General features: G+C 41.2%; 1 protein-coding gene across 4 annotated transcripts; it reads left to right on the forward strand.

Annotated features, from left to right (window-relative positions):
- The first annotated feature begins 7,512 nt into the window (after positions 1 to 7,512).
- On the forward strand, positions 7,513 to 24,280 carry zgc:123010 (uncharacterized protein LOC641500 homolog). Of its 4 annotated transcripts, none has more exons than XM_048987314.1 (16): positions 7,513 to 7,836; positions 14,946 to 15,032; positions 15,260 to 15,340; positions 15,422 to 15,478; positions 15,552 to 15,716; positions 16,650 to 16,775; positions 17,526 to 17,571; positions 18,052 to 18,142; positions 18,219 to 18,360; positions 18,458 to 18,562; positions 18,699 to 18,789; positions 19,895 to 19,928; positions 20,067 to 20,144; positions 20,237 to 20,339; positions 20,489 to 20,613; positions 20,731 to 24,280. In XM_048987314.1, exons 1-16 carry the CDS (start codon positions 7,732 to 7,734, stop codon positions 20,867 to 20,869), a joined length of 1,575 nt encoding a protein of 524 aa, XP_048843271.1. In that variant the 5' UTR covers positions 7,513 to 7,731; the 3' UTR covers positions 20,870 to 24,280. The 4 variants fall into 4 exon arrangements, with proteins under 4 accessions (XP_048843271.1, XP_048843272.1, XP_048843270.1 ...); XM_048987313.1 differs by having other exon boundaries at positions 7,515 to 7,843; positions 14,947 to 15,032; XM_048987315.1 differs by lacking the exon at positions 20,067 to 20,144 and having other exon boundaries at positions 7,514 to 7,843; positions 14,947 to 15,032.
- Positions 24,281 to 25,432: the final 1,152 nt, after the last annotated feature.

The following is a 25,432-nucleotide window of genomic DNA, read 5'->3' on the forward strand; positions in this document are numbered from 1 at the left end:
CATCTTGTACTTGACCTATGTCATCAACAATGTGCTTTTCTGATTATTACACTATTCTCTGTAAACCATAGACACTTAGTGAAATTCCCAGGAGTCCTGCTGTTTCTGAGAAGCTGGGGTCACCGCATCTGGCACCAACAATAATATCCATCCATCCATCCATCCATCCATCCGTTTTCTGAAGCCGCTTATCCTGTTCAGGGTCATGGGGGAGGCTCCTGGAGGCTTCGGGTGCAAGGTGGGTCACATCCCAGGATGGGGCGCCAACCCATCACACCCAACAATAAAAACTATCTTTAAAATTGCTTATATCAAGTGTCCTTGTAATTCTAATGCTTAGTCACGCAGTAACTGAAGCTGATGATTCTGCATGCTGCGTATATTCAGTTGCAGTCACATATTCAATTGGAGGAGCAGACTGTCTACATCAACTGCACTTAGTAACGATCACTGAATGTGCCCTTTCTTCTCGGTAGACATGTGAAGTACAGTTCATGTGTCTAGTCTATGTGGTCTTTCACTCTGTCATGTTAGTGTGGTACCTTGTAGGATTTTAATAGTATTATTTATTCTTTATGCACTGCTGGCTTGTTAAGAAGTTATGTTACTAAAAGTGTTCTGTTTGGCTGGTGTTTGGATCTCTGTTTTCTTGATGGATGGGTTTAATTATCAGAATCAGCGTTATCTCTGTACAGGCATGTACAAGGATCTTGTTCTAATGCGTGATCATTCATTTTGCACATGTTAATACACATATTGCACATTAAGTCATACAACATAAATCAAAAAGCACAGACAGACACCCGAGCAGCCTTGGGTTGCTACACAGTACACAGTTGTAATATTCTTAAAAATTTGATTTCACTCATATTATTTTACTGTTTTCCTTCTGGCGGTGTGTGGCTCAGTGGGTTTGGATCCTGTGCCAGTGACTGGAAGGTTGTTGGTTCAAATTCTGTGACTGGCAGAGTGATTTCACCATTGATGCAAGGCTCCTCACTACAGTTGCTCCTGGAACTGGCTGACTCTCACTTTTCAGTTGTATGTTACTTTAGATAAAAGCAACCGCTAAAATGTATTTCGTACTTGGGTATCAGAATTGTGTCAGCTGAGCACATCGCATCCAATAACTTTTAATAACAGCTGTCATGTGCCGTGAAAATCCTTTTGCCATTGAGTAGCAACTGAGTAAAAGGTCCCATTTCTACTCCAGCATTGTGGCACCTGAAGTGACGCATTTCCGCATGGCGGTGTCCGGCGGTGGAGTTGGAGAGAGAAATTATTCTGCGCAGGAATGCGACACAGTATCTGCAGTGTTTGAGACGGGAAACTTATGGCAGCTTGAAAGTATAAATTTATCCGCTAAACATAAAAACAGTTTATATGGCTGGCAGTTTAACTTTCCATCCACTTTTCCTGAATATGTAACAGAAGTAGCTTGTTCAATGGTATAACATAGTCTTTGCCATAAAAGGCTCCCGGATGGGTTGCAAACCTATGTGACATTCTGACCTCAGAGATTGTAATTTTCTGCCATGCTGGGGATTTAATATGATCTGATTATAATAATTGTGTAGACATGCTTTGCCACATTTTATAAACGACTTTCGAACTGTTGCGATGTTATCGGAGGCTAAGGAACCCGTGGACACAAACCGAAGCTTTTGATGTAGCGGTGTCTGGAAGCTGTGTGTGTGTGTCGATGTTTGCTGAGGTTTTCACCAGGAACGTCACAAGAAGTGGGGAATCTGTAGAAGCTCAGTGCAGGAAAAATCCCACCGACGACTGGAATGGTTAGTGGAAACTTCACAGCTGTAGGATGTCAGCAGAAAAGTCACTCGTTAAGGAAGCCCTTCCATCCTAATCCAAGTGGTGGATGTCAAAAGAATAAGCAGAATTGTTTTAGCCATAAAATGGAGAATTTCAGACTGTGCAATTTCAGCTGTGACACATTGTGTTATGGACAATGGCTGTTTAAGTACTTGTGCATTGCTTATATCATATATTGTCATTGATACTACATGTCTGATGCATCCATTGTTAGCTGGAAAAGCCTCAACAACAATAAGCTACCTTATTATTGCATGGAGTACCTCACTATTGTACCTGAATGCAGATACAACTGAAGTTAACAATGTGTGAATTCAAGTACAAATATAGCAGGATGTAAGAATGATGGCTCTCCTAGGCCTTTGAAAAATCCATTATTTCGCTACACATCACTTTCACTGTCCTTGAAAAGCGTGGGGAGAAGCCAGACCTCAGATTTTTGTGTTATTTTCTTTCTTGTGAAAGCCGAGCACTTGGAGTGAACCTGGTAGATATTTGCTGAACTCTTAACAGCCCCAACGATAAACGTGATTTACAGGTCTTTGATTTATCTGGTTTTTGGTGTGCAACACACCTCGGGCATGTCAAAACCGTAAGAAGAACTAATTAAAATCTATCATGGAAATCCACTGACTGGGTGATATAATCTATTATGGGATAACATCAATCACTGTGTGCTGATGGCGCCTGGGAAAAAAATCTGAAAGGAAAGTTCTTCATGTATTCAAACGCGTACGATTTATTGTAGCTTTATTCCCATGGTTTTTTTTTTATTAATTTGGATTTAAATTTCAAGGTGAACAAAAAAGCTAAAAGTCACTAATACGTATGTGTGGATAACACACTGGGACAGGAAACCTCTGTCTTCATCATCTCAAAAAAGTAAAATAATGAAAGGAAGATTAAAGAAAATGATTCTACGGCTTGAGCCATGTGCAGCGTGGTCTATGGATTTCGGATGAAAAAAATCTTTTCAAGTAAATATGAAAATCTGTATTGGACAGAAGATTGATTATTTTTATAGAAGTCTTAAAACGGAAATGAACAGAACATGGAATATTACAAAAAAGGGATTATATGTCAGGATCTGTAATTTTGAAAGCATATTTAAGGGTGGGGGAACCTTTTAGACTAAAAGATATTATAGGACTCACACACTCCCCCTACAGGTATGCTAGAGACACCAGTTTGTTAACTGCAGCAATTCAAATACGTTAAAGCTATATATATATATATATACTTAATAACACCACATATATAACGCCAACAGAATATATTTTTGAATTGTTTTGTTGTTATAATCCATCCATCCATTTTCCAAACCGCTTATCCTATTGGGTCGCGGGGGGTCCGGAGCCTATCCCGGAATCAATGGGCACGAGGCAGGGAACAACCCAGGATGGGGGGCCAGCCCATCGCAGGGCACACTCACACACCATTCACTCACACATGCACACCTACGGGCAATTCAGCAACTCCAATTAGCCTCAGCATGTTTTTGGACTGTGGGGGGAAACCGGAGTACCCGGAGGAAACCCCACGACGACACGGGGAGAACATGCAAACTCCGCACACATGTGACCCAGGCGGAGACTCGAACCCGGGTCCCAGAGGTGTGAGGCGACAGTGCTAACCACTGCACCACCATGCCGCCCCCTGTTGTTATAATATTATAAAAAATTATTTGGTATTTGTTTTAAATAAATTGAATTTTAGCCTTTTTTTCATAACTGGTAAGGCACTGCCCTCTAGCGGCAAGTCGTCTATTAGTGAGCTTTTCTGTATGTGCACATGAATATTTACACCTTTGTGCTCTACAGATACTAGACTGTCCGCTTACAGCCAGAAACTTCATGAGATGGAGTAAAGGGTAAAAAATATGAATATATGTAAACATGGCAGATGCTAGGAAAAGTTTAAGCAGCTTGTGTATAAAAAAGTATGTAAAATGATTTAAAAATCATGCGTTACTAAAGATAAACACCCGTGAGCCTAATTGAAATGACGGGATCCAGCTTCGTACGAAGGCAAACATGCTACATCTCTGTGTAAGGCAGAATGTGTAATCATTGCGGGCGATCTGTGCATCATTGCGGCTGATGTGCACATAAAGTGCTCGTTGTTTGGGCGCGTGTCGGAATGATGCGTCCCGCGTGCTCGCGGAGTATCCGGTCACGCGCCCTGAGCGATAAATAATATCCTTACGGCCTAGCACTGTCATATGGGTTCGCAGTGTTTTTCCTTATACCAGGATAAACAGTGTTGTTTAGTTAAAAGACGTAAGATCCAGAATGATGATTAATTTACAGTGGGTATTAAAAGTTAGCATAGTAATACTAGTTTATAGTACAAAACTAGTAATCAGTAAAATGTGTGTCGAATTGTATGTCTATCAAAGGTAACTAATTGGAAGCGGGGACAACGTGGATTAGACTTTGATGTTTCGGTGGAGAGTGGATCGTTTGGCTGGATACAAAAATTACAAGCTTTGAAGATAAGGACTCCAGTTTGCATGGGCGAGCTCTTCCCGGTGCCTTCAGTACAAACGATAGCATTCATTGGTCATGTAACCAAATAACTGCAATCCAAGGCTGCCATTGCATTTGTAATATTCAAAGCAAACAGTCGCGTTTTTTTGTATATAACCTACCGTATATTGGCCAGAAATAAGTTCAAATGCAGCTGCGTTTCACGGCTTTGTTCATGTTGTCTTCCCTGGTGTAATACTGTTTTAAGGTGGATTAATTCCCTCCCAAAGGTGTTCACACTGTTCATCAAACGGACTATATAAACATCCGTGCATTCACGGTTAAAATATGATGTTATTTATAGATTTTTTTTTCCATGCAGGGCTTTGCTAAAAATAAAGCTAATCTACATTTGACCCATTTCTCATACGTATTTATCTTTTGTAGGTTATGAAGTACAACTCAGATTTATCTCTTTTTAGTGGGGGAAGGGGGCGCTCAAGGTTAAAATCCGTGCATTTCTTACACTTAAAATGTTCCCCTGGAAAGACTAATAAGGCAATAAGGTGTGACTTTCTTTGGGACTGCTGGTTCCGTAAATGGAAACGTTCGTAATAGAAGGTGAACAGACGGATGGATGATGCGACAGAGAGAAAAAAAATAATTGGAAATTATGTATTTTTTTATTGGTTTCTTGAGACTCCGATAGACCAGCCCACTGATTGGAGGAAATTATAGTGGGTAAATTCGGCCCATCTATTTCAGACGTCAAAGCTGTGACACCACCACACTTAGCACCGAAACAACCATAAATACAACCAAGTCTGTTAAGTATTACACTCGGCCACCAACCTGCATCGAGCAAACCTGGGGAAGACAGAGTTTAACTAAAAAAAGTCTAGTTTGAAATTCCAGAACAGTTGTCACAGTGCATGATAGTACGCAAGTATAAGGAATGGTGTAGAAATGTACACATCTCATAATTGCCCAGTTAAAGAGAAAAAATTATCATCAGTATAATGACGACACGTGTAGGTTGGGGTTGGAGCTTGAACAACATCCTCTGACGTGGCTCGTAATGCAATTTGGCACAAATCTGCTGCTGCAATTTAGTTACAGCCATTAGTACGTTCTCAGTTAAAGCTCTGATTTCCCATAACACTGAATTTACTGCATGCCAGCAAAAAGTCCTTACAAGACAGTACATGTCCCAAAGTGCTCTCTGCTTTAATTCCAAGCTAAATTTTTAACACCTGGAATGCAACATTTTATTTGAGTTTCCAGAAACATTCTCCAAACATTTGTTCAAAATAGAGCCATGGAAAGTTGGCTGCCGGTCGCAGGAAGCAGACGCGCATAAGGCAGGTTACACAACGGAGTGGCCGCTGATGCTGCAGATACGTGAATGAACACACAGTAAGGGGTGATTTTAAAGACGGGCAGCCATATAAACTTCATGTCTGTGCAACGTAAGAGGAAACCAGTGTGGACACTCAAGCTCCACACTGACAGAAGAGACACAAATAAGTCAGAAGTCGAACCCACAACTTGGGAGGTGTGAAGTCACAATACAGTCAATTGAACCCCATCAACCTCAATCATGCCACCGGCAAGACCACTACAGCAACTAACGAGGGAGTACTGAAGGAGGAGTCATATTTAGCAACACGCATGCTATTTATTTAAGATAAGCTGATTAATTATTAATAACAGGCCTAACTGTATACTGGTGAAATGAATAGTGAGCAATGCTTTATTAACATTCTCAAGACTTATTTTTAAACTGTATCTAGGAGGCCCAAGTTGGGCCTTTAGTTCCTCTCAGTTTACAAGAATCAGACATTTGTGATCAGAGAAACTTTGTTAACATTACATACTGGACTCTTCGCTGACTGAAATATCCCTGGAGGTTTGGTAGGGTTAGGGTTAGGGTAGGGGTCCATTGACAGAAACCTGCTTATCAATTGTGTCTCCCAAGACCTGGTCGCTATCTTATGAGAGCTTTATATGGATGGTTACAGTGGCTAATGTTAAGGTGGGGGTATAATTCACTTTCCTGAGTACTCAGTTAGGCTACTGTTAGCCTCCTGCAAACAGAGATGAAATTGGTGAATAGTATGTTAGCTCTTCACTTTAATGCCTCTGAAGATTAATATTCACTAATTTGTGAAACAAATACTGTTATTGTTAGAACCAACAAGACCTCTAAGACCAGGAATCATTCTTATAGCCCTACGTTGCACCCTGCAATGTCCTTTTTAAGGTATGGTGACCAAATCGGCACACAATATTCTAGGTGGGGTCTTACCAAGTAATTATATAATCGTAGCATCACCTCCCTTGACTTAAACTCCACACACCTAGAGATGTAACCCAAGATCCTATTGGCCTTTTTTATTGCTTCCCCACACTGGCGGGAGTGGAACATGGAAGCATCAACATACACACCGAGTTCTTTCTCATAATCAGCTACCTTTATTTCAGTGGAACCCATAAAATATCTGTACTAAACACAAACACAACAGTGATATGCGTCAACTTGCGTAGCTTATTGTAAACAATATACTATATACTTTAAACAAATGCAGTTACAATAACTTTTTTTAATCACTTCGTTGTCCAACTTCCTTAGAGACAAGCTTATTCATTAACCTGAACACGACAACAGAATACAGGACTAAATAGATCGAGCAAATGCAATAATTACAGCACGCAGACACGTTTAAAAAAACTCGTTAGGAAGTCTGACGCAATACTTGCTCGCTATGGATAACTCATTGTGTAGTATCTTTGTTCAGATCATCATTTAAAATGCACCAGAAATACTAAAGCAATGAATAATAATAATAGTTACATTATTAATTGCTTAGTCATGCAGATATTTCACCTGTTTTGAACTGATTTAGCTGTTCTCACCATAGAGAATACAGACACATACTTAAATATATTTATTGTCATGCAACAACAAGGAAGTACACAGGAACCCGATAACCAGGCATTCGTGATTGAAAAAATGCTAAGAACTTGAATTATATGCCTGCGTTTCGGTTAATGGATGTCATGTGAAGTACACTGTGTATTTAACTATACGCAATGAAAGTGAAATTAAATCCAAAGCCACAATGTTCAGGTTTTATGCGATCTGTCAGCCATTATGTACTTTAATAATAATTATGGTGTTTTTATCAGTAGCTCAAGCATTCTTTAACAGCTTTATTATCGACGTTGCTGGGACTCTGTCGTGCGCGTCTGTTACGTGCTGCCGGCCTGCCGGAGCTGATGAGGTTATGGCCCCTTTAAGACGCGCGTAGGGGTGTCGGCGAAACCCTAATGTACCGACAGTCCACAAAACCGAGGGGAACCATCGAAGTCACCGGAGGCACTTTAAATGTGGAGCCGGCCGCCTGCGCCTCCGAGCGCTCCTGTGTGCTAAATGCACGCATCCGTATATTTATACCTGCACTCGAATCAATACTGCTGGATGGTGGCGGCCATGAGGTTCACAGAAGACATACGCAGGCTGTTTGGGATCGGGATCGGGATCGGTGAGTAATCGCCGCATGCAACTTTAGCAACTTTTCCGTCCTGCTTCCTCCGAAGTCTCCCTCCGCTCCTCCTCCTCCTCCTTCTTCTCGCGCCCGTCGGCCGGTAAGTCCTGCGTCCGGCGCGTGCGAGTCCCCGCGAGCGACCAAACGCTTCTGTCCCTAAATCTGTGACATCGGCTGGAATGAGAGCAAAGTTTGTCAGATACCAACGGCTAAGGAGCCGCTGCACGGGTTCCTGTATCACATAATGCATTCTTTTATCTTGTGACTTCACAATAGTTTACTTAAGGAAGGGAGCATCGGGGAAATACTTTATTAAATATCTGTAGTGGAATTCACACTTTGATAAATATGGGTGTTTGTCTCCGTGTCATTCGTGGGCGCTTCCTCCTGGGACCATCTAGCCGTCCCTCGTGATTTCGCTCATACTTTAATATTAACACCATAAAGACTAACAACCGGCACCAAAGACTAGAAAATGTTTTAAAAAGTGAAACCAGTAGGAAAACAAAAAAATAAACGTTTTCGAAAATAATTTGTAGGATGTCCTTTAGACGGCTTTGTATGTTTTTTTTTCCTTTCGTTAATGAAGCTGTCTAGGCATTATTTCTATTAACAGAGGAGGTCTTTAAAGCTGCACTTCTGTAAATTCATGATGTAGAGAATGTTTAAATCTCACGTGTACGTATTAAAATTTACAAGGAAATATCACGGCACATAGGCCTACATAGCTAACACAAAGACATGTTTTTCTTTATCCTTGTGAACGTTTATGTTTTTAAGCTTTTGCTGTAAGTAGCAGAAACTAGGAGCTCAGTGGGTAAATGCTGTCTGATGACAGATTATCAAATTCCCTCCACTGTTGACAATCTTTTAGTCTGGGTCTCAAAACATCCAGTCAATCCTGGTAAAACCTAGGAAAACCAGTATGGCTGAACTGGCCGGCCATGTGACTCATGCTGTTTAAATGTCTGAGGTGCATGAATTAGCATATTTAATGACGAGCTATGTAGCTGTGGGATGAAACCAGGCCATTCAAAGGATTCAGAATGTTACATATTTGATCCTGACCATGTAGTTGAGTAATTGACATTATTTTTGCTTGTCACTTCATGCAGACTTTTCCATTTGATTAGCACTTGGTGGCTGGTGTGTCCTAGTAATGTGCTACAGCCAGGGCCATAGGAACTGTGGGGAAGCGGATATCTACCCACCAGCATTTAATCTGGCTTCATTCATCCACTCAATAAATAGACTTTAAGTTATTAGATTGTGCCCCCCCAACCCCCCCCCCCCCCCCCACAAATATCAAACTCTCTCATACATCCGTGACAACAGCATTAGTCCCATTATTATGCTTGTGCAAAAGTAGCGTAATCTAATCTGATATAGTGATTATAAGAATAATATTTTTCGCTCAAGATCTGCAATATAAACATTTAGAATATTTTAAACCGTCAAAAGCTCCCATCCTATGTTGCTAATTATCTGTGAGATAACCGAGCATTTGGCTGCTAGTTTTATTACAGTAGTTTCATGTTAAAGCAGGTTAGTGGCGCGTGGTATTTCTGCAGTGGCCTTCGTCTCATAATCCCCATTCGTTTCACTTTTTCTGAACTACTCATCCAGACTTTGGTTCCAGCACTTTGTATGTATTTTATTGTGTTGCTGTATTTTTATTGTCTTGCTGTATTTGAGATGGATACATGTTAGATTGCCGCAGACTTTATGGACATAGTCCAATGTAAAGGATTAAATCATTTTAAATTTTGCATGTTCTTGACGTGATGTAACACATGTAGCCGTTGTGAATTTTGTCCTCTTCAGTCAGGCCTTTGTTAGAATGGTGGGATCCCTGGGTTCTGTTCAGAACACTAGAACTTCATCTGACCTTTTAACTGGACCATGTGTAGTTTTGTTGTATTTGTTGCGCTGTGGTGGTTTCCCATGTTTGCTGCTGTTTTTATGGTCAGGAGTGGGAATTTGCAGAGGAGTGAACCAGGATGCATTATGGGTATTCGTGAGAACTGGTAAGGCATTTATAGTCTTAATCAGAGTGACAGATGGCCTGGTAGCAAGCCCAGTTTGCCTAGAGGTTAAGGGTGTGGGCCTTTAACCAGAAGTTTGCTGGTTCTAGTTTCATGATGGATCTCGAACAAAATCATAAATCAGAATTGTTTCAGTGAAATTATCCAACTACATAAACAGGGTAAATTATTAAAATTTCGAAAGCTTTATTTTGTACGTTTCATAGAAAAATGACAGTTATCCAGCATGGTTTTCTTGAGAAAGTTTTGTTTTGGTAGCTTTCATATTGTCCCACACATGGCAAAATCGCTCTCTTGTGACTTTTCTGAAATGTTTTATTATGTATTAAAGAGAGAGTGCTCTTCCATGACATTTCTCTTTTTTTATTAAAGTGTTATGCAATTTTGCCTGTACTGCTTCTCCCAGGACTGTTCTGTTACATTCTCCAACCCCAGACTTAACGGCAGTGACCTCCCGGTCACGCAACAGTGTCACATGGCTGCTTCTGCACTGGGTGGCAGGTGAGATAATGTCTCCCTTAGACGAGTCTGACCCATGGGACGGCTCTCAGTTCCGCGAGCAGCAGAAGTGGTCACCCTTTATGTTGCTTATGTCCTACTCAATTCTTTCATGGTTCTTTTTTCACTTCTCACATTCCTGGCTCAAAAGTCCTTTGGTTTCAGTGCTGGGGAGGGTCATTGTAATCATGTAGTAACTCACCATAAAACAGAACTAGAAGATTAAGATGCCTTTATTGTCACTGTATAGATAATACAATGAAATTCCAAATGCCCATCACAGTGCTATTAAACATACTGTGACCCACATACAAAACACAACATAAAAACAAAGGCATGTGATGGAGGTGGGAACAGAGATAGAGAGTAGGAAATGATTAAGTTGCATATTTTGGAGTTCTGTGACCAGACATTTTTGCTGGTGATAAACGTCACTGAAATCATCTCGCTTGTCAAGACAAATATCTGGAGCGATTCTGATGGTTCCCAATCCTACATGTTGCATTTCTGTGGTATTAGAGTTACTGGGGGGTGAATATGGACAAATAAGCTGCCAGTCGCCACTTTTTAAAAAAATTGGAGTAAGTTTTAAGTAAGCTGTAGCTTATCGCGGGATGTCCGCATGGCAGGTTGATGCACAAGGTGTGTTAATATCTCCCCTCCACATCAGAGCCGAGTTCTCAAATTTGTGATGTTAAAGGGAAGTGTATGGGGTTTGTGGAAAGCAGTCATGCTGCAGTTCACTTTCAGTCGTTTGTATTAATTAATTTAGTGATCAGTGGTCATTGTTGACACACCACAGTACACCGTACACAACAATGAAATGTGTCCTCTGCATTTAACCCATATGTGACAATGTGACATAGCAGGGGGCAGCTAATTCAGCACCCGGGGAGCAGTGCTTGGGGGCGGTACCTTGCTCAGGGTACCTCAGTGGTGCCTTGCTGGTAGAGGATTCAAACCTGCGATCTTTTAATTACAAGTGTGCTTCCCTAATTATTAAGCCACCACTGCTCACTGTTAAGCCTCTGTTTGTGTGTGTGTGTGGGGGGAGAGTTTAATCGCATTTCCTTTGGGCAGTATGATAACACTTTATTTGGGAATGGGGGGTGTAAATCGTATCACTTTTTGTCTTCATTTAGATGTTGCTGTGAATTACGTATTATGTGCTGAATGAATAAAAAATGGAGAACAGTGAGTTTCATAGACTGCTGTCACAGAGCCAAGAATGTCACAGTGTGACATGCACGTGGCCGGATCTCCTGCGAGTGGCTGCGGTCTCTGCCGAGCTGGTGATCAGGCGTAAAACTAAAGGTGGCGTAACTCGCGGACAGCAGTGGCATTCCCAAATGTTCTTAGCCTGTATTTTCCCCCAATACTTCCGTTTTAGACTTAAAAAAAAAAAAAAAAAACAATTACAACATTCCAAACAGGAGAGAATTCCATTTTAAGGCAGCATGGTTTAGGCTGAAGAATGAGTAAATCCAAATATGTTGCCTGCTTTTATAAACAGTCAATTGTTTATTTGATAAAACTTTAAATTAACTGCACCTTCATAATGCATTCATATAAAATTCAGTGCACCATCGTAATGCATTCATAGAACATTCATAAGCAGCATGAAAGTATACATTAACAGCTTTTAATATACATTAATAATTATATGATAACAAGCATTACAACCGTACAGTGTTTGTTATTGTATATTAAAGCTTTTAATGCATTTTGGATGTTAAGGTATACTTGCATGCTGTTTATGAATGGTCTATGGATGCATTATAAAGGTGCACTGAATGGTCTATGTATGCATTATAAAGGCAGAATGAAGGTACGGTTAATGTAAAGAGTTACCGTGTAGTTAGATTTTTACTGCAAGTAAGCATTAACCATTACTGTTTTAATGATCTGAAAATGTGATGCTTGGAATCCTTATTCAGCTCAGTTATTACACATTGCCTGTGCAGCTGTCCCTCCTGAATGTTTTTGGTCTGTTATCTTTAGTGAGATTAAGGGACTTGCCGTTTGTTCTTGGGTTCTGAACAAAACATAGCATTGTTACACACAGCTGTGGTTTCATTTGTTGCAGTCTATGGTGTGTTTCAAAGAACATTGGAGACAGCTGGGAGTCTGTTTTGTCCTTGCAGACCGTTCCCATGTAGCTAGAGAGAAAGCAGCATCATTTTCTGGTTGTGGCATGGTGCGGTACGTGAGCCAAACTTTGTCCTGCATCTGGATTCCACCACTGCTTCTCATAAAACTGAAGGCACAAACCGAAATTTTTATTATTATTATTATTATTATTATTATTGGTAGTACAACTTAGTCTATCACGCGTGACCAATCTTTATTCTGATGATTGAACATCCATTGGTGTTGAGTTGAAATCGTAAATGCATGTCTGTCACCTCGAAAGTGCTGGGGGATACTGGAAGATGTCCAGAGACCAGAAAGGTCTTTGGTGATTGGCTGCATTCCTGAGAAGACTACTTTAAGTCTATCTGGCTGTCAGACCTGTTAATTCCTGCTTGCCTCATAAATGCTGAGGAAAATGCACGTTTGCACAACAATGTTTTGCTTATTTGCATAGTCTGCTGTCTATATACGCTGCCCTGCATCAGCGTTTACCTGTTTCACTTGTGCTGTCATTGTTGTTACATATGACTATTTTACTTTTATTCCTTTATATACACCTCCTCCCAAAAAAATCCATATTTACTCTCCAGTGTTTATCACTCATCCATTTTGTCCGAGCTGTTTGATGCTCTGAGGAATCGCAATTTCATCACACGGTTGTAAAACGACAATAAAGTAACGTGACTTTAACCATATTATAATGTTCTAGTGTTGCCTCTTAGTCCCTGTTTTGACCAAAATTTGTATGATGTTCTTCATTTTAATGGGGGTTAACGTGCATGCTGTGTGTGTTCGGGTACGCTTACATTCATCTGTCATCTGAATTTACAGGTACTGCATTGACATCCTGAGCAGTTTTCCTCTCCTTATTAGTGACACTCTTTCTTTTTAGCTTGTAAGATTATTTAACATTCAACTTCAGTTGATACTGTTATGCTGTGACACTGAATTTATAGATTTTTACTCATAATAAAAATTCAGTTTGATTGTATGAAAAAGCAATACATCATTTAACATTTACAAATAGCACACAATAACTGATTAGACTGACGAGTCAGATTTCATAGCTGAAAATCTAAAACAGTTTTCCCAACCCGGTCCTCAGGGACCCCCAGACAGTCCATGGAACTGTTTGGCAGGGAGCTGGGAGGGAGCAAAAACGTGGGCCGTCTGTGGGTCTCTCAGCACCAGGTTGGGGAAAACCTGCGTGCACTGGGTCTGACAGAATCCAGTTGTGAAAAAGCGTTTGAACATTTTCTCCTGTATGTTGTACTTCAATGTTTGATATAAGAGCACAAAAGTAATCAAAATGGCAGATGCTTCTTGACTTGTGTGGATTCATCCCAAGCAAACATGGGACTTAAACAAACGCTTAGTTTGTCATTTAGCTACTCTTAGATGAATCATACTGACTAAATGGAGGCCCATTCAGTTGTTTTAATCATCTCATGACTTTTTACAGCTGTGAATCATAATCAAATCTTTTGAGCTCTGGAAGAGAGAATACACGTTTGGTTTTGTCCTTCAGCATAGTTCCTTCATTGCAAAAAATTGTCATTGTTTTCTTAGGACATACCATCTATAAAAGATTTTTCCCCCGACAGTTTTCTACAGATGGTCCCTTAGCATATATTTTACAGAGAGAAATGAATGATTTATTCACACACCTCAGGTTGTGGCGAAGGCGGCTCTGCAGGTGTCGCCGTGTTTTGGAGAGAAGGTGTTTTGGTTGGCAGCTGTTTTACAATATCAGAATCCGCGAGGCTATCATGCTTTGCATAACAAATATGGAACTCTACAAGTGATTGCTATTTTCCCCTGACTCAAAATCCCAGTATTTTTTAGCCTAATAAAAAGGTCTGCTTACTGTTATAAGAATAGCGTGCAAACTTCTAAGTCATTTACCTGTTCTGTTAGTGACCAAACATCCATTTTCAATTATCGTAATTCTGGTTAGTCACTGCATCCTCAAGCCAGCCGTACCATAGCAGAACTGTTTATTGCAACATGACTGCCGTACCCGTCCTGTGTTCTTAATTGAAACATTGCTCATGTTATGATTCTGCTCATGAATATTTGCAAATACAGAAAACATCTGTAATTACTTGAGCTCTGCTTATTAAAAAGTGAGGTTTGAGTTGTCAAGGCTTTGTGCGCGACCATCATTTTCTTGTAGCAGAGGGACAGGATTAAATGAATTTGCTTGCATGCATGTATTTCCTCTTCTTTCTGCGCATGTTCGCTCCTGTCGCTGTGCTGCTTCTTTGTATGGCTTTTATTTTCCCTTTTAATGCCTTTCTGGAAACATCATTTTAAATATCTCCTGAATGAGTTCTTGTTCTGAAGCTTCTGGGATCGATGTGGTTCTGCTTTGCAGTGTTGTGACATTGCCAGTATGCGGCATTATTCTTCTGTTCTGGAAAGGTACTTCCGAGCGAAAGGGAGAGCAGCCTGAATGTGGAAGTGCAGAGATCTCCAACCAGAGGGCCAACGACGCTGCTCTGACTCCGGTACGGCAGCGGTTCCTGAACTGTTGACTGTTTCAGATTGATAGGGGAACAAGGGACATCATGCTCTGTTAGGTGAAGAATTGAGGTTTGGAAAGAGGAGGAAGAGTTTTATCAGGGTACAGTAGGTGCAGAACGTTCTCCTTGGCTGGGGGAGACCCAGGTGGAGGTTGTATCTGTGTATAGAGTGCAAGTGATTTGTGCTGATCAGTTCTGCGTGTCTGCAACAGGATGGCCTTATGGGAGAGGAGGGCTTCAGCGAGGAGGAGCGGGCCAGGCGTCGTGCAGAGAGACGCAGAGCTAAGAGGAAGGTGAGTGGTGGTCCTCCACCATCGTGTCCTATGCTCACAGGAGTCAAGAAGGGTACCGTGACCCTTAACGTCTTTCTGTAGCGGCAGCGACAACGGAAGAAGTTGGAACAAGTTGGAAAGAATGAAAGTGCTGAGCAGGTAGGAGATACGTCACTTACGGTTTGATTTCTGTTGAAGGGAGAGTGGGTTATTTATACAATATGTCTGTCAGGATGAGGAGGATGAGGATGAGAAGGACTCTGTGCAGCTGGAGTCTGAGGAGAGCGGAAGCGAAAAGGAGGACGAGGTGGTGATCTGTCAAGGAGTGCCTGTCCAACTGCTTGCAGCTTCAGGGAACAGGGGTGATCACCATGCATCATGCAGCCCTTGTGAAGAGGTACTGCCAAAAGTAATGAAACCATTGTACTTATAGGAATGAATGTTGTGCTTGCCTAAGTTCTGGTAAGCCTCAGTGTGTTGGAGTAAACCCCAGGGTTGAAGTGGGGCGTTCTGGTCTTTCACTGATTTAATGTGTCATAAAGTTCAGTTCAGTAAGGATTCTGGCTTGTGTTTGCCTTTGCAGAGTACCAAATTTCTGTATACCATAATCATTTCTCCGGTATGTGAGGTGCTCCATAATGCACTTTTCAGTCCAAGAATATGTCTTCGGATCAAGATCTGTCCAGTGTCTTTTCTTGGAGCAAGCTTTCTTCCTACAGTTACAGTGATCATAGAAAGTCTTGGGATGCTTGCTTAATGCTGTAAAATATTGCAGATTTATTGGGTTGTGTAAACAAATCATTACTTCATTCATTTGTTTACAAAATATATATATATATTACATTAGAAACAACTGGAACCTTTAAAGTATAACATTTCAAGTAGAAAATCTATTGAAACTCAAATTATAGTTCTAAAACAGCTGTTCTGAGTTAAAACATTTATTGCCAAGCATCATTGGGTGCTTTTTAATTAGTACCACCTTTGCAATAACGTTAAACACCAAATATTTGTGTTTAGTATCCCTTTGGGAGCCAGTGACTGAAATTGCAATTAATAGCAAAATGGCAAGAACAAAACTGAATGAGTCAGTAAAAAACAAAAAAAAAGACAAAAATAAAATGTGTAACATATCTGCTGATATGTTCAGCATTGCTTGTCAATGGGTTTTTGTTATGAAACCAATAAATTTGTAACATTATTATAGAATTAAGCAAGCTTCCTGTGATTTGCTGTGAGCACTGTATGTGGAAGGCCATGACTGGGCGTCTTAATTCTTAGCTGGATGAAGACTGCTCTCAGTCAGCTGTGTGCACCTATGTCGTCATAGGACCCGGGTTGGGACGTCAGCAGTGCCTTCTACGCCAATGCTGCCAGCCACATCAAGCCGAAGAGCCGCTTGGGGAGGAGTCAGGGGTCAAAGGAGAACAAAGAGAACGAAGTCAGGACCAGGGAGGTGAGTGACCACGTGCTGAAAGTACTGGAAAATGATCTCCAAAGTGATTTATTCACTAATTCATGCCTGACATGCTTCACCCAGAATGCTTTGCATATAGATGCGTCTGAACCATATGTACATAACAACGGACAAAGAGCATTATCTTAAGCACAGAATCAGTAAATGTTCTTTTTAGATGTCAAATAGGTGTACAATAGCTACTTTTTGATTATTTTAAATATTGTTTTCACTTCTATAACTGAAATGTATTTTACAGAATTGAGGTTAAGCACAGCACTGAAGAAGTACATTGTAGAAATCCATAGTATTTTGGTTCTCTGAGTTCTGTAGACAGCACACCTCTTGCTGCAAAGCCAAAACATGTCTGTTCATGACACTATACTGTTCAACTCGAGTTGCAAATTGCTCCATGCCTGTTGTTGTGCAAGGACAGCCGGCAGGTATGTAAATTGAGGAAGCGCATTTACTGGCTGGTGAGGCGGAGGCTGAAGGAAGTGTAACTGTGTGTTGAAATTCCTGTTCTGTATTTTTAGCCGAGTTCACAATATTACTTGAAAAGCAAGTTTGAGAGTTCTGTGACTAATATGGTGCGATGGTTATAGAGGGTGGGGGAGGACACATTTAAAAATTATTGTAATACAAAAGACATAAAATTTGAAGTTCAAGGAGAATTTGAAGTGATTACTGTGTACTTGGTTGGGGGATGTAGGCAAGTAGGCTACTGAATGTCCTGCTTGTGGCTTCCAGGTGGACCCTGCAGATCTTGTGGCCAAGCGGAGCACGTCGTTGGCCGGTGAGCTGCTTAGCCTATCAGAACCAAGACTTAAGCTGCAAAGCCGGCCTCCATGTTGCCAAGGTGGCTGTTACTGCAAAGATAAACCCTAAACCTCAAGCAACGGTGGGAGCTTGTTTCACCTCTGGGGAAATGTGGTTTTTGTCTCTGCCATTTTGGCGCCTTATCAGCAAAACGCACAGAAGTTGCCCAGACAGTGAAGTTGCTGATGTTTTTTTTTTTTTTCCTTTCTCTAAAACCACCTGCAATGAGCCGTTTGTCCTGGTGTGTAATAGCTACGTTTTGACATTTCACGGTACTTTTCATCATACTGGCTTTCTACAGAAACTTTAATTTAACATAATCAAATCAAATTTAGCAGCCTCTCTATGACTTCCCATTTCCAGCATTCTTGTGACGTCTGTTTTATTTCTCTTAACCTGACCTTTTACCCCCATTACAATTCCCATTTCCTGAAGTTTTGGTCTGATGTCCCATCAGAAAAGGGCATTAAGCTGTGGAAAGAGCAGAAGTACACTCAGGCCGTCAGTATGTTTACAGAAGCTATTCACTGCGATCCCAAAGATCACAGGTACCTGTCCTGCCTAACAATGCAGCCAGAGTTCCTTGAGTTTCATCTCCGAGAGTGACCTGTCTTTTTGGGGCAGGTTCTTTGGGAATCGTTCCAGCTGTTATGAGTGCCTGGGTAACTATACCTTGGCCCTCGCGGATGCTGAGGAATCCATCCGGCTGGCACCCCACTGGCCCTATGGGTATTTCCGTAAAGGACGGGCACTGATGGGAATGAAGGTCTGCACCTGGATCTTCACACAATGTTAATTCTGTATGTTTAATGCTGCATGTAATTTTGAGGCCACCTACTGACCCTAACCTCTGCAATCTGCAGCAGTACGACAAGGCAGAAGAGGCCATGGAGCAGGTGCTCAAGCTGGATGCGAACTGCAAGGATGCAACCTATGACCTGTACAACTGCAAGTTGCAGCAGCTCTTGGTGAATGAACTGAGCTGTGATTGGCTGGCACATATATAATGAAATGACCTATCAGATCTATTTGATCTAAATGGTGGGGGGAGGGAGCTTGTATTTCATAGCATTTAACTGATCATATCAAATGTGTCTATGCTAGGGAATGGGCTTTCAGGAACCACAGAGCAAACAGCTGCTGGAAAAGTATGCCACTGTGCAAGACGCAGTCACCTCTCCTGAGGCGGCAAGAAGTAAGAACAGCTAACTGGAGATTCTTTTCCCGTCATATTTGAGGAACCAGTACCTTTTTTCTTTTGCCAGTTGCCTTTCCATAACCATTACTTTAGCCAGAGTTCAGCTCCATGCATATCTGAAGCAGCTTATATCAAATGTCTGTAATTCACAACAGTAGCTGGGGTTTAAGCATGCAACCTGGGCAATGCAACTTGCATCCTTTTGGCCGCAGTTAGTCTTATTTTAAATGCAGCAGCTAACACTTTAGGTTTACAATCCTGGTTAGAGCCTGTCCACTGCGGGGCAGGCACACTGGCGAGCACATGCATTTGGGGGTGCCTGTCCGTTGCAGTGAGCGCATGGATGCGCACGTGCTGACGTGCCTGTCTGGCGTGGCGCGCGCACACGCACTCGGGTGCCTGTCCGTCGCAGGGCACACACTCGCCTAACACTCTTTGGACTATAGGAGGAAACCAGAATTACACACCACACAAAGACGGGAAGGAGGCTATGTAAACCCCATAGGGGAAACCTGCACTTTGTCCCAGGCAGCATAGGGAAAAAGGCAGGAGTACATCCTGGATGAGGTGCCCATCCATTGGAGGGTACTCGCACACAACCATAAGGGAATGTTAGAGACACCGGGTACCTCATCTGCATGTAGCCAGAGGAGACTTGCCTGACATGGGGTGAACATGAAAACTCCACACGGTGGAAGTGGAACCCTGAAGGTGTGCGGCAGCAGTACTGCCCTCACTTCTCTCATTAGCTGTGTAATATCATTTGCTTGATACTTTACTTTCACTGCACAACACATTAGAATTCCTAACGACTTTAATTTGCTCTCAATGCCATTTAATAGATAAACGATGGGAACAATTTTTTCAAATTATTGGTAGTGCAGTGCCATATCTCAGCAGATGGGGGCAGCAAAGACACCTGTGCTACAAATGATGCACTAATTCTTTAAACGCTATTTAATGAGTGTGCGCATTTTAAAATAATTTTAAGGTTTGCATTATAAAGACTATTAGGTTAATTTCAATAACCTGCTTTGTTGCTTTAGGAAGTTAGATATTGGACAACCAAAAGTGCTCATCTTGTTAATTTCTCCTTCCTTAGTACTGGATCTCAATTCTGTGCAGAATCAGTCAGGGTGAGTATGATGAGCTTTTACCAAACACCTGTGAGCTGAGCTTTGGGGCTGTGAAACGACTGAATGATGATGTCACAGAGGAGTGCTCTGACAAAGCTGGTTTCTGTCACCTGTTTGTCCGTCTCACAATACATACAGGTCCCCATGCGTATCATTGTGGGTGGGGAATGTCACCACAGATGTCAGCGAGAAGCACCTTTTGAGCCTTTTCAAAACGTAGGGTCAATATTTCTGAGCTGTCACCAGTCTCTGAATAATTAACACTAAATATGGTGCTTTACATTGCGGTACTTCTGTCCCCCCACCAGCTTTGGAGAGATTGAGAGCATACGAGTTCTTCATGAACGCTTTTGTGCCTTTGTTAACTTCAGAAACTCCAACATGGCTGCCCTTGCAATGGAGAAGCTACAGGTAGGATTCTTGTAATATGACATTTTCCTCGCTCGACATGCTGATGATGCCAAAGGTCAACTGGATCCGACGGTGCTTGGCTGAATCTGTCTCGTGTCCCCAGTAAGTTGTAGTTCCGTAACTTGTGTTTCATCCATCATTGATTCCAGGGAGTAGAGATTGAGGACACCAAACTTGTGATTCGGTATCCAGATCGTCAGAGAGCTGTGCCCTCACCACAGAGGCCCACCTCAGGCACCGTCCCCCTGTCATCCCAACTGACCTCAGCTGCTGGGTAATTGATTTGTGGTTGTACTTTGAGGACAAATTCCAAAGACAGGATTAAATGGATTGATTCGATCTAACTCTGCATGACTAAATTTAGAGTGATTTTGTCTTGGTCTGTCCACAGATCCAGGCGCAAGGGTCCCACAAATGGGGATGAGTGTTACTTCTGGAGGACCTCTGGTTGCTACTTTGGGGACAAGTGCCGTTACAAGCACATCCCAGAGCAGCGTGGCCGGGACAGGAAGCCCTGGCAGCCGTCATAACCCATTTTATTTGCCCCACATATTTTAGCCCATCAGCACAACAAAAAAAAGGAGGGGAGAGGACTATAGATCAGCAGGACTGGGATCTCATACCACTTTGGTATAGCGCCTGTTAAGACGAACTTCCTTTCTTATTACCTAAATTATTTTTTGCACAGTTCCAGCTGGCTGCACAAGCTACATGTTGTCACAGAGTGCTAGTCAGTTTGTGAAAACGATGGTACTGGAATGGATGTGGAGACTGGTAAATTGATAATTCCATACTTAATGGTCAAGTCGCTTACTAGCGGTGGTGGTTCATATCTGCCATAGTTAGTTTAACCGATATGCTTTTTCCTCAAATCCAACCAAAGGCAGTCGACAGAATGAGTTAAGATGTCAAATCCATTTTCTAGTTAAATCCAACCTTCGTTTGTCCAGTATAGAAACACAGCGGCCCTAAATGCAAGATGCCTCATTTCCTTTGACATTCGACCTGGAAGGAAGAAATGGATGTCACTGGTAGTCCCTTTGAGTGACACCCTTCCATGTGCCCCTATGTGTCAGTTTACTTTTTTAAAACCATCTTTTACACCATGTTCAGTTTACTATAGAGAAGGAGAAAACATTTTGAAGAAACGGTCCTTTTGCACTTCTTAGGCTCCATTTCCAGCTTCTCTTGAACCGTGGAAAGGGTCAACATTTTCTAAACGCACATAATCTGTGGTGGCTCTTGACAGTATCCTTTGTCAAGTCGTCTTTCTGCGGGAAGGGTGGATTTGAAGGGGTGCACTGTAGCTAAATTATACAAACACAAGAGCTTCCCTTCAGCATACTTGCCAATGGACTGAGTGTTTGTTCGAGTGTGGATGAAGGGATGTCATCTGATTTGTATACTGGGCTTTCTGTAGGTTTTATGTGATATTGAGAATGGCTTTTTTTTCGCCCACATCCAAAGTGAAAAGAGGGGTTGTTACAGTATTTTATTTTATATGTGCGTCTTCATGTTTTAGCTTGGGTTCTTGGATAGGTTTTGTAGCTAGGAGACTGCACTTAGGGGATTTGTTTTACATTATCACCCTTTGTAATTCTCAGGCCTAAATGCCCTTACATCCCTCAACCACTAGATGTCAGGTTTTACACCAGCAGGGATTCAACCTTTAGATGTTAAACTGTTTACTGTCTTTTGATTCTGCGAAGAATCGAGTCAGTTAAAGGAGCTGACTTGTCTTGAACAAGTTTATCGGTGTCAGGAGTTTACAAAGTCAGAAAATCTAGAGTGTAGTCTTAGGATTAAACGCAGTCCAGGCTAACACTGAGGCATTTTGAATGTTAACTGACTTCAAAGTAGAACTTTTGAATAGACCCTCATGTTTAGTCTGTTCAGTCTTTTACTGACTTGTTGTTTCTGTATCAGAACTCCAAAATTAATTTTTATTGATTATGCAAACATTTTTGTTGTCCTGTGTTCACATTCACTTCTGGGCTTTACAAAATTGACTTCGGAAAGATTGACTGAATCAGCTTCCTGGTTTTACTTTTTTACTAGATTTTCCTTTATGAAGTTTCTGGGTTTTAGGTTCTCAGGAAAAGGGAATATGTACCACTCGTTATATTTCCACCCTTGTTTATTTTCCTATAACAATATATTATTACTGTTCGGTTATGTGTCATGAAAATTACTACTATGCAGAAATTGCAGAGGACCATTGGGAGAATTTCATACACTATGCCATAAGCACTTGCTGGCGTTGTGCTGATTGCAAAGAGAGGAATGTACTGACTTCATGCTAATTGGAGTCCAGCTGCCGGAGATGCTAATGAGTAGAGGATGGTTGTATGGGAACCAAAGATGCAACGTGCCTTTGCTGTTCACACTCAGTCGCTTTGTATGTATTTTGCTGTGGTTTCCACAATCACAACATGGAGGGAGACAAAACAGTGGCATTAGGGTGACAAGATTAGTGTGATTGAGCTTATGTGCTTGATGTTTCCTAATACATTATTTGTAGCTTGCTATTCTCTGGCATTAATTAGAAGGCCTCTTCACAGGAGGTAGCTGGATTCTGTGTGTGTGTGTTTTTTTTTTTGGGGGGGGGGGGTGGGGTGGACCATAAGTGTCTTGGGGACCTTTCATATAAAGCATGTTGTCAGGTCCCATTCATCTTAATATCCTGTTTTTCTTGCCTTGCATGGTCCAGATCTCATGTGTTGTCTTTGAGAAACCTCAAACTGGAAGCTGTAATGGTCAGAAAGACTTGGATAATCTCTCTGTTTTCTTAGTAGGCCCTTTGTATTAGTGATGCCCGATGCGTTCTCCGGGTGGATACACACGTCATGTTCTCTTTACACTGAGTACTGTCCGAAAGGAAGGGGGGGTTCTGTAGGACTGCTAAGTCATACACTGCAAAGCCTGGAATACTCCATTCTGTAGTCAAACCTTTTATTCTTTTAAAAATCTAACTTTTTTTGTCCCTTTTATTATTATTGTACTGACCAAAAAGGAGAGTACTTGCATCTTATTGTGCTGTAATAATCTTAAACACTAAAATACCAAATAAGAATTTTCTTTACTGATTTAAAGGTCCAATTTATTTATGGGCTGGGAAACCAAGCCAGTTCAAATGTAAAACTAAAGCAAAACGTCAGATTTTTTTGTTTTACTTGGATACTAAATTTTATATTAGTCTTTTGTCCTATTTCTACAGTTCTGCATTGGTACATTGCATGGCTTGTTAGGTGATGTCTCAGCGCTGCACATTGTGCTTTCTTAGCGGATGAGGAAGCCATGGACTCCTCTGTCAATGAATATAGTTTAGTACAGTGTTTCCCAACCCAGAGCTTGGGGACCCCCCCAGACAATCCATATTTTTGCTCCCTCCGAGCGTCTGCAAAGACATGGACCAACTGAGCGTCCCTGAGGACCTGACTGGGAAACACTGGTTTAAAGGAACTGTGCATAAGATTATTTACATGCCCGGAAGTGTCTGTTCTAATGACTTGCACAGCTCTGGTGTTAACTGTGGTTTGCTGGGATGAAGAATTGCTACATCACTTCTTGGGCTTTAAAAATCATTATTATTATTATTAAAGTTCCTGAGCAAATCGCTGCATGTTCCCGTTCACCACAGTGCCTTTTTTCATGAAAAACAAAAGCACACATTGGCTCCATTCAGGTTCTACCTTGTAATATTACATTTTACTTTTTCGTCATTCCTACAGAGATACTGATTCCCAAAGTGCAATGTGCTTCAGGTTAATAATGAATCTGTCTCACTAAATGCTCTGTTTATTAAGTTAGTTTTAACTTTTTTTCCCAACTGACTGTTTGGGGTAAGGATTATTCTTTCTTTTCAAAGTTATTTATTTTTATCCCATTATACACAATTTGTACCAAAGAGTGAAATAAAAGATGTTGCGTTTAGATTCTAACCTTGTCAGTGTTTTCCTGTATTTTTATTTGATGAATGCATTGTAGCAAGGGCTTACGATTAGGCAGCAAGGTAGCAGTTCCTAGGAAATAATATTGTACTCTGGTTTCTTAAGGCGTCCAGCTGAATATATTTTATCAGGAATGTGCCTTGGATAAATTCATATCCTAAACTAGAAAACTGCTTTACTTTGCTTCAGTGGAATTAACCATGTTTTAAAAAGTGAAAACAAAAATAGACTTTTCCTTCTCAACACAAACTGCCAATTTTGGTTCTGGGGACATGGAAAGGTATACATTTATAAGCCTCGGTTTCCAGTTTTGACTACTTGATTTAAAAAAAAAAAGAAAAAAAAAAAAGATGCATTTCCATACAAAGCATGTCTCTGTTTTTTGTAAAACCACCACAAGTTGAACTAGAAAAACATCACACTTGAAACACCGAGAAACACACTAAACAAATAAATAGTGGGAAGTTCAGCGATTCAGCCTCCATATGTAGTGCGTGCTTTAAGAATTAAATTTGCTCAATATCACAAAGTATAAATGGTAGAAATTGGAGATTTAAAAAAAATCCTATGTTTTATTATATCTTAGGATAATGTAAAATGCATTGATCTGGGTCTATTTTTGGGAGAAAGTCATGGCTGCATCTATTATGAAGCACTTTAAACAAAAACAGGGTAGCTTCCACAGTTTCAAACGCTGCTGTTATTGTTGGAAAACATACTTATTTTATGTCACCACAAATTGTGGGTACAGGCAAAGCTGGGGGATCCCAGTGTGTGATTACAGACTTGTGCCGACGTTATTCTCTTAAAGGGGCCATCTTTCACATCAACCATCCTGATATGTTCATGAGCATGGGATGGATGTTGGTAACAATTACACACATCCCTTGTGCTGCACAGACTTGTCGTTAGTTCTTTGTCACGCATGCCTCATCACGGAGCGTGAGCTATTTAGTCTTTTTTTCTTTCATATCTGCAGAGTTCTTCATTCTCCTCTTTACTGGAATGCTTTACAGGGTTGCCATGGAGCAAGGAAACTTGGATGTGAGGTTTGAAGACAAATGGCCTGTGTGCCAGAGGACGTGAAAATAAAATGTATATTTGAATATAATTTCTCCATGAGGTTAGGTCTTTCATGTATAG

This window comes from Brienomyrus brachyistius, chromosome 20, assembly GCF_023856365.1.
Source record: "Brienomyrus brachyistius isolate T26 chromosome 20, BBRACH_0.4, whole genome shotgun sequence".
Classification (NCBI taxonomy): Eukaryota; Metazoa; Chordata; class Actinopteri; order Osteoglossiformes; family Mormyridae; genus Brienomyrus; species Brienomyrus brachyistius.

Excerpts from the sequence above, each read along its gene's own strand:
- zgc:123010 (XM_048987313.1), top strand. The coding sequence starts at position 7,732 with ATGCACGCATCCGTATATTTATACCTGCACTCGAATCAATACTGCTGG. Across the intron at positions 18,143-18,218 it reads TGCGATCCCAAAGATCACAG|GTTCTTTGGGAATCGTTCCA; the intron begins GTACCTGTCCTG and ends TTTTTGGGGCAG. Across the intron at positions 18,361-18,457 it reads GGGCACTGATGGGAATGAAG|CAGTACGACAAGGCAGAAGA; the intron begins GTCTGCACCTGG and ends TGCAATCTGCAG.